General features: G+C 39.6%; 1 protein-coding gene across 1 annotated transcript; it reads left to right on the forward strand.

The window, feature by feature from the left end:
* The first annotated feature begins 603 nt into the window (after positions 1 to 603).
* On the forward strand, positions 604 to 6,837 carry LOC127813416 (uncharacterized). The gene is made up of 2 exons (XM_052354376.1): positions 604 to 1,701; positions 6,805 to 6,837. Exons 1-2 carry the CDS (start codon positions 604 to 606, stop codon positions 6,835 to 6,837), a joined length of 1,131 nt encoding a protein of 376 aa, XP_052210336.1.
* The last annotated feature ends 2,852 nt before the right edge of the window (positions 6,838 to 9,689 follow it).

Genomic DNA, 9,689 nt, shown 5'->3' on the forward strand with positions numbered 1-9,689 from the left:
AGTGGAAATCGTCGCTACAGTAGTAGCATCCAAACGGGAGAACCAGAGACGGAGTCATCAGTTCCTGAAGGACGCTTGGATCGCATCGAAAAGGTTATAGAGAATCTTTTGACCCACGCAACCAGAGAAGGACCACCTAGGCACACTAAAAATGTGCTGGAACAATACCGACTGCAGCGACCACCAACTTTTAAAGGGAAGACCCATGATGACCCCAACATGGCCGAGTACTGGTTAGAGCAATCAGAGAAGTTGCTTCGACATCTCCAATTCAACGACGAGGATAAAGTAAATTGTGCCACTTTCATGTTGGAGGAAGAAGCTGGGAAGTGGTGGCAGACTACAGAGCGAGCGTTGCAAAGATCCCGCTCGAGGCAAGGGTCTGGAACTGATGAGACCCCAGTATCAGTTTGGGAGGCATTCAAGAAGGCCTTCAATAATAAGTACTTCCCGCTTAGCTGGAGGCAGGAAAAAAGCTGGGAGTTTGCGAACCTGAAGCAAATTGGAGAAATGTCGGTGGCTCAATATGACACCAAATTCAATCAACTCATTAAGTATGTGCCAATGTATGATACCAATGAGTGGTAGAAAGCACAAAAGTTTATGTCAAGACTTCAGGTGGATCTACTGCAGGCCTTGAGCACATGGTCGATCGAATCATATGGGGAAGCTCTAAGTAAAGCTTTGACGACGGAGATGAACCTTTTGCAAGTGAACCAGATTAGGTCTGGAGAAACAAAAGGGGACTCGGAGCAGAAATCGGGAAATAAAAATCCCCAGGGCAGCAAGCAATGCTTCAAGTGCAAAAAGAGCCATCCAGGGAGGAAATGCTTAGCAGGAACTTCTATCTGTTATTCCTGCGGAAAGCAAGGGCACATAAGTAGGGATTGCCGCAAGAGAAAGGAAACACCTCCAATTAAAGACCTGTCGAAAGTGGTGTGTTTCCAGTGCAATCAACCAGGGCACTATTCAAGTAATTGCTCGAAAAGGCCAAGACTCGGACAAGCGGATGGGCTAACTGAAAAGGCAGGAGAGGCTCGTGGGACTCATCAAGGACGTGTCTACAACCTCACCAAGGAAGATGTGGGGACAAATCCTGCAGTCGTGCAAGGTACGCTCTTCATATCGGATACCCATGTTCATGCATTGATAGACCCTGGGTCAACACATTCATTTATGTCCTATGCTTTAGCTACAATTTTAGGGGTAGAGACTAAACTTATGGAGTCTCCGATAATAATTTTGATGCCCATGGGTAAAAGTACAAGGTCCTCAAGGGTGATAGAAGAATGCAAAATTAGTTTAAGTGATGCTCAATTTCAAGTTGATATAATTTTGCTAGAAGTGTATGACTTCGACATAATCTTAGGAATGGATTTCTTGTCCAAATACGATGCCAGTATAGATTGTCGAAGAAAGGTAATGACCATAAAGAAACCCAAAGGGGAATTGGTCAAATTTCGAGGACAGGGTGACCCTAGGAATAGAAAAATGAATTTGACCAGGAAGGCAGAAAAGTTGATAAGCCAGGGATCTCATGGATGTATAGCCTATGCTCGTTTGAAAGAGAAAGAGGTACCAAAGCTCAAGGAGGTGCGGATAGTACGAGATTATGAAGATGTATTTCCAAAAGATCTACCAGGATTGCCGCCACCTCGAGAGATCGAGTTCTCAGTCGAGCTCATACCAGGAACTAACCCGGTATTAAATAATAAGAGAATTTTTGAAGATATGGGTCAAAATGATATTTAGCAAAGTTTCGGGCCTAAGTGCAATATTCAAAACTTAAACGAAAGACGAATGACTAGGTTAAGATGAGCCAATTGAGGAGAAATGGCACAATTGGGCGATATTTGCTAAAAATCAAGAGATCTCGAAGGGTTGAAGTCAAAAGCACGCAATTAGGAGAGTTCGGGCAAAAGTGCAGATTTTGTAAAATATCAATGGGAGGTCGAATCGACGAATTTTTCAGAAATTCCAAAAAAGAAATGGAAAATATAGAACTTGAGGGTCGTTGTGGTATATTTAGAAAGATCAGGGACTCAAAGGAAAGGGCCAAAATGTCAAATGAAGAAAATTGGGGGGTAAAAATGCAATTTTGTAAAACTTGCATAGTGGGAACACGACCACCACACATGGCCGTCGGCAGCCACCTCTGGAGGCGTCGGGAAGGTCGCTTGGAGGGTGCTAGGGTAGCTTCAGGTGATGATGAAGCTGCTAAGGCTTGCCATTGGCCGGAAATGGCCTTGATGCGATCGGATTTAATGGCGGAAGTGACCGTCGATTCGGTCAAAATTTTTAAGGTCCAAATCTCATGATTTAGGGCTATTTGATCGATTTAGAAGCTAGATTTAGGGATAAGGAGATAAGATCAAGCAAGATTTGGTGGCTTTGGCGTCGAAAACGGGTATAAATAGCCAACCAAGGCCGAGGGTTTCAAAAAGAATCGAGAGAAATTCAAGGCGTTTGGGCTTGAATTGAGGCGCAAGGATAAGGGGCTTTTGTTCTTAGTGTTCTAAGGATTGATTCTGGAAAATTTGGGAGCGTTTGGTATAGATTTGGAGGGGTTTTGGAAGCTTGGCCAGAAAGTCGAACCGCCGCCTCCGCGACCTGCAACTGGGTTTTAAACCCACCTTCGGCCACTTTTTCCGACGATTGAAGGTTCCATTGGGGTCGCCTTGAAGAGCTCTACAAGCCCCTATAAGAATTTAGGGCATTGGACGTCGCCGGAATCGAGGAAGACGACCAGAGAAGATAACCAGACGGCGGCGCGTGGCTCCCACTCGCAGGACCTCTGGGTGGCGCGTGAGGGCGCGTGAGGTGGGGTTTTTGTGTGTTTTTAATTTCAGAATTTAGGTAGAAATATTTTAGGAATTATCATGGAAGAATATTTTGTAAAAATTGATGTTTGGTATTTTTAATGAATTTCCAAAGGTATAGATGTTTGAAAAATAAATACAAATAGAAAAAAATTGTGGAAAAATAGAAACGTTGATTCCAAAGGTCTTAAATGGTGAAATATGAGTCAATTGGATCGTTGGAAGAGGATTACGCGATTTTCAAGGAGTGGCACGTTTTTCGAGGCGAAATTCGAACTTTTCCGAATTGAGGTGAGTGGTTTGATTCTAGCTTTACCTTGTCTTGAAAGTGTTTTTAAGTGCATTTGGTGAGTTCTAGTGAGCAATTATACCCTCCTAGACTTAGCTTATATTACAAGGTTTTTGCTTATGGTCATTGTGTCGACATTCGCTACATTGCATTAACTGATTTACTTTAAAATGTTAGTGCATGGCATGTGAATTTTCATATCATTTGGGGTCTAGTTTCATTACATCGTTGGGTTCATACGGGGCGGGACGGGGTCTTCTTGGGAATGGGACACGGTAGGGCACCCGGGGCCAGTACTGGTGATCGGGTGACACGGTAGGGCATCCGGGACTGGTAACCGAGTGACACGGTAGGGCACACGGGGATTAAGTATGTCAGGGAAATTTCTCAAGTTTGACGTGTCTTGCATGTTGTCGTTTAGTATGCCATGCTCATGTGTCTTTCATGCATTATATAAACTATTTCATGCCTTCACTTAGATGTTTCATCATCTAACCTGGGTTATGCCCCTGGAACATTCAACGTTCCAATTAGGGACAGTTGCGAGGTCAAGGACGAGGCCGGAGAGCCAATGGTGTTTATGTGATAGTCATTGTATCATTTGATAGCATAGGAACTTATTTTTCTATATGTATGAACAATCGTACGTCGGTGTTGTAAACATTTAGTAACGATGTTATATGTATGTTGGTAGGGAACATCTTGTGTAACACGTGGCAGGCCACGTTATTTTGATGGTTAAGTATTCCGCTATATTTGAAATGTTTCGTTCAGTTATGATTATGCTAATGTTAACTAAACGAGTAAGACTGGAACTCTCGGGGTATATATCTGCATGTGGAGATTGTTCTTGAGATCACCGCGGGTGTCGACTGTAGTTTTGCGATGAGTGTTTCATCTGCATGTGAAGATTGTGCTCACAGGCGCCGCAAGTAACAGACTTGGAAAAAAAAAAAAAACCAGGAATTTCCTTATAGTGACACACCTGTATAGGGCGGGGTGTTACAAGAAAGGTAAGCTAAGACCCCGATTTATTGGACCGTATCCAATTAAAGGACGAGTTAGACCGTTGGCTTATCACCTAGAACTTTCTATTAGCCTGTCCAACATCCATGATGTCTTCCATATGTCTCAACTTCGAAGGCATATACAGGATCCAACCCAGGAAATTCGAGTGGAAGTAATCGAGCTAAGAGATGATCTGACTTATCCAGAGTCGCCCGAGCGAATCCTAGATTAGCGCGACCAAGCCCTAAGGAATAAAGTCATCCCACTGGTAAAGATTCAGTGGAGAAATCATACTGAGGAAGAAACTACGTGGGAGCTCGAGGACACGATTAGGCAAAAATATCCCTTGTTGTTCGAGGAAGTAGGATGAAAGTAGTAAATTTTGAGATTTTCTATGTAATGTTATCAAAGATGTTATGGAATAAAGGGATGTTAATGAATAGTACGTTTATATTGGTGATGCTATCAACTATTTTTGATGTATGTGGCCGACGATAAAGAGCTACAACGGGATATTCTGTACAAAAACCCAATACACCCGATAGGCATTATTTATGTAAGTAATGCAATTGATGTGTTTACGAAATGATCAATGATAATGCTCGACTAAGAGATAAAAGTTGTTGCTTTTACGAGTTGTAAGCCTGATATTGATGTCTTAGTAGGTAAGAATACAAAAATTTAGAGGACAAAATTTCTTTAAGGGGTGGAGAATGTAATACCCAAGAACTTTGGGTTATTATTTTAAATGAAAATTGGAAATTCGGGAAAATTAAGTATCTGAAAAGCCCAAAAAATTTATCGAATCAGCCGAAGAGAGTACCCTAAAGCTTAAATGTCTAAGGAAATAGGAATGCCTCTAACGAGCATCTTGAGGCATGATTTTTAGGACTGAAAGAAATGCAATCAGGAACGATTTTCGGTACAGCAAAAATGCAGCCGCCATTTAAGCTGCAAAACTGAATTCTTGTAAGAGACTCCCGAAATGATAACGAAAGCTATGGGAAGCTTCGGTTTGTCAAGTAAAGCAACCCTTCAGAGGTTTCAGGAAGAAACGAGTAGGTTTAAAGCCTAAACAGAGAAACGGGCCTAAGTGCAATTTTCCAAAGTTGCCCAAGGGGGGTCAAAATGTCATTTTTTGTAAAAGTGGCAAAGAGGAAATTGAAAGTTGGAACTTAAGGGGCTCAATGGAAATTGAGGAAAGTGTAGGGGTTGTGAGGAAAGGGGTCAAAATGGAAAAATCGAATCTGAGGGGGCAAAACTGTAATTTTGGAAAGTCCATAGCCATGGCTTCTAACAGTGGCGCACCATCTCTGGCCAGCCATTTCAGGCAATGGGCTGGCACGAGGGATGGTCGAGGATCTCGTAGGAACCATAATGAGCCGACAACGGCCACCAGAATGGCCAAAATTTCGAGAAAATCGGCCAAGAAAGCTGGCCAAAAATGGGAGACCTGCAACTCAATTTTGTAGGCGAATATTAGTGCTTTTAGGTCGATCTAGGGACGGTGGAGACTCCTAAGGCAATGGGCAAGGCATCCAAGGCCATTTGAAGCTTTGAAATCGCCTATAAATAGAGCTCGAAGATGGTCGAAATTTTTTGGAAAAGAAGCTTCAAATCGAGGGCTATCTTGGACGAATTGAGAGGCAATGATAAGGGGATTTTGTTGCCCATAGCTTGAAGATCATATCTGGAGCATTTGGCGAGCAACGGAGCAGAATCAAAGACGAATCGAAGCTTCGTCGGAACCCTAGGCGGACCGCCTGGTCGAGAGTTCGAGGCCTCCATTGGCCTGCTTTTGGGCCTCCTTTGGAGCCCATTCAGGTACCCCTAGGATCGACTCTTCATGGACTTTCGTTTGGTATAGCTTTTGTAATTTTCTGGCAAGCCATAGCCGGAGAAGATGACCGGCGCGTGAGCCCCAAGCACCAGTCTCACTCGCCCTAGCATGCGCCAGCGCGTGCGGGCTTGGTTTTTTGTGCAATTTTTTTTAAATAGTTTATAAAATTATTTTAGAATTTCCTATGTAAAAATATTTGGAGAAAAATAGGTGTAGGTATTTATTTTGGAATATTAGTAAGGAAAAATTAAAGAAAAATAGAGAAAAAGGCAAGAAAATTAAAGAAAAATAGGTTTTATTGATTATTTAAACAAATATCTTGCCTAGGGTGCTTTGGGAAGTGAGGTGAAACATTTGGTGCAAATTTTAAGATTGGCACGCAAATCGAGGCAGTTTGCACATTTTTCAAGGTATCCCGATAACTGTGAAAGGTGAGTGGTTTTGTCCGTATAACTCATATATGACATGATTTCCTTGCTATGCATAATATTTTCACATGTTATGATCATTTTCGTTCATATACTATTGCATGGGAAAACGTGATATATGCACGACACGATGTTTTTATCATATTGAAACTCGTGCATGGGGTTGGAATGTTACCCTAAGAGTGTAGTCAAAATTTTCCTAGGGAAATTAAAGGAACAACGTTAGGCTTATCTTGCAAAAGGTTCGGGATTCTGCCTAGGGTTCCGTGCCGGGCCGGTGGGCCTGGGAAGTTACATTGTGGGTATATGTTTATAATTGTCCATGCATCATGCATCATTCATTCATATTTATCTAACCCTCACTCAGAAGATTTCATCTTCTGATATTGCATTATGTCCCTGGAATATTTCACGTTCCAGGTGAGCCAAGTAGCCGGAAGGGCAAGGATGTGATTGAGGCATGATCGTGGTGGAAATTTTGTGGGTCCCATGTGGGACTAGGACTATCTATTTTATTCGGATGTATTGTTTAGATTTTAATATCGTCTGTAACGTTATGTTGGGTGAACGATATGTATGTACCCACATATGTTAATTTTCGAGGTTCCTTACAAGTTCTGATCTTGCTTCCGCTATGCTTAAAGTGTATCATTCCCTTACTATATTTGGGAGTGTTATTAAATAAAAGTCATGTTGAGAATTTATTGCCAATTTATGTTTGATGTAAAAAAAAAAATCCTAGCATAATTTAATGCCCTGGAAGACGAGGTGTTACAGAATGTATCTCAGACGTCTCGATTTGCATACCAAACCTCAAACACTCGTACTTATACTCAACCTCGAGTCACAATAATCCCTAAACACCACATTTATTTTAAGAACATCAAAATTCATTTTTCCTTAATTTTCTCTATTTTTCACCTCGACAATTCCAAAATAATAATCTCTTCAAATATTTTTCCAAATTTTCCAACACAATAAATCCTAAAATAATTTTAGAAAATATTAAAAATAATTTTAAAAAATGCCACTGGCTTACGCGCCTAACGCGTGTCTGTGAGTGAAGGATGGCGCATGCAACCCACGCGTTGATCGTCTTCTTCATTTATGGTTGTCGGCAACTACTCCAATGCTCAATCTAATCATACCCCATTGAATCTCTCCCTCAGTCGATCCAGATGGCACCCTTGGTTGCTCGAAACACCACCGAAAAAGGCCTCAAATGGCTGGATATAGGTCCGGCTCCGACATCTGCTTCGCCATTTCGGCTAAGCTTTGAGACAGCTTCAAACCTTGATGAAATCTTTCCAAAATCTCCAGAATTTCTCCTCTTGACACAAGGATCAAAAGCCCTCTAACCAACCCTTCAAAAACACTCCAAAACACAACCAATTTGTGTGCAAAAATTAGAAACCCTCGACCTCCTTTTTTATAGCAAAAAATCGGCCATCTCTTGACCAATCAGAGGCTGATACTTAGCCCCCAAGTGTCCTAGGCCACGAATGAACTTCCCCCAGGCCATCTCTTGACTGATCAGAGGCTGATACTTAGCCCCCAAGTGTCCTAGGCCACGAATGAACTTCCCCTAGGCCATCCTTGGCCATCCCATCGTCGGAAAAGTCAATTTTCAGAGGTGGAAGTGTGACTGGTCGACCATGGCAGTGTTCACACTGCAAGTTTTGTTTATTACACTTTCACCCCCTCTCAATTTTCTTTTGTATTTTGGCCCTTTCCTTAAAGCCCCTGATTTATCCAACAATGCTACTAGAACCCACAAGTTCTAGGCTTTTCATCTTATCCTCGAAAATTCTAAAAAAATATCTTTTAGACCTCCCTCGACAAATTTAAAAAATTACACTTAGGCCCAATTGAATGATTTGACTGTAATTTTTTGTGTTTTAACCCAAAACCACTTCGGGGTTATTCTATTTATAAAATCAAAGTCTTTTAAAGGTCCCGTTGACTTTTTAGAAGTCTCCTACGATGATTCAATTTTTTAACCTAAATTACAGTTGTACCGAAAATTGTTCCTGGTCTAATTCTTTTTGACACCTAAAATCATGTCTCGAAATACTTTTCAACATCATATCATTTTCCTTCGACATCTAAGTTCCAGGGCACTCTTTTCAATTGATTCGGTCACTCAATACTGTAAAATTACACTATTACCCTCCAAATCTTTTGGGAAATTCTACTTATACCCCAAATAAATTACACTTATAACCTTATGAAATTCTTGGGTGTTACACCTCGTGTTGTCGCATTTGGAAGTCAGCCTGCATGCATCATAGATACATGAAATAAGTTGTATCATATTTTTAAAATATCCATATTTGAATACCCTAAAAACAAACAGGCCCAATTAGCTAATTCAAGCCCATCAGGCACCAGTAACAATAAGCAAAAATAAAAGTTAAATCAAGTTAAAATTGATAAATAATAAATTTTAAGGCTAACTGATAACAATATTTAAATTTCTCCCCAAATTATATTTTATGTTCAGGAAACTTAAATTTTTTTACAATTTTTATTTATCAAAAATTTATTAGATTTTTATATAAAATTAAAACTAAATAAAATTTAAAAATTCTATCTAAAATTCAAAACACAATTAAAGTTGAATATTTTTTTATCCATATTTATATGTATACATATAAACATATACATGTAGAGATATACTTACACGGGTATATATGTAACTAATTTTTGAAAAATATTTTCTTTATATTCTAAAAAATATTTTAACAAGCAAATCAAGCAGTAGAAAATAAGCTGAAAGATATTTTTTCTCATAGAATATTTTCAAATAAAAATAATTGGGTATCTAAACAAACAGAGTCTTGTATTATATTTGATTTGATGGAAAATGCTTTTTATTTAGTTATTTTATGATATTTGTAATTGTACAATTGAAAACAAATAAGATATTTAAGCAAACATATTCTTTGTTTTTTCTTTTTTTTCTCTATTTAAGTAAACATGTTCACATGTATGATATCAAACCTTTACTATCAACATAATTAATGGAAACAAGAAACAAAAGGTACAGCTATTCAACATTTATTATCAAACCACTGTTATGATTATCGGAAACCTAGTCTAATAGTGGTGGCACCATATTTATCAAACTATTGTTTCTTGTCTCTATTTAGAGATGGATTTCTTTCGTCTCTAAATTCGTCTAAAAAATTTCGTCTTAAAATTCGTTTCAAATTCGTCTCTAATTTGAGATGAAAAAAATCCGTCTCAAAAATTCGTCTCTAAACTATTATTTTCTTGTAGTGAGTCCTATTGATTGGATTTAA

The sequence above is a fragment of the Diospyros lotus genome, chromosome 11, assembly GCF_014633365.1.
Source record: "Diospyros lotus cultivar Yz01 chromosome 11, ASM1463336v1, whole genome shotgun sequence".
Taxonomy (NCBI): Eukaryota; Viridiplantae; Streptophyta; class Magnoliopsida; order Ericales; family Ebenaceae; genus Diospyros; species Diospyros lotus.

Coding starts and splice junctions, on each gene's coding strand:
- LOC127813416 (XM_052354376.1), top strand. CDS start 604: ATGTCAAGACTTCAGGTGGATCTACTGCAGGCCTTGAGCACATGGTCG. Junction 1,702..6,804: donor TCATACCAGGAACTAACCCG/GTATTAAATAAT, acceptor TTCACGTTCCAG/GTGAGCCAAGTAGCCGGAAG.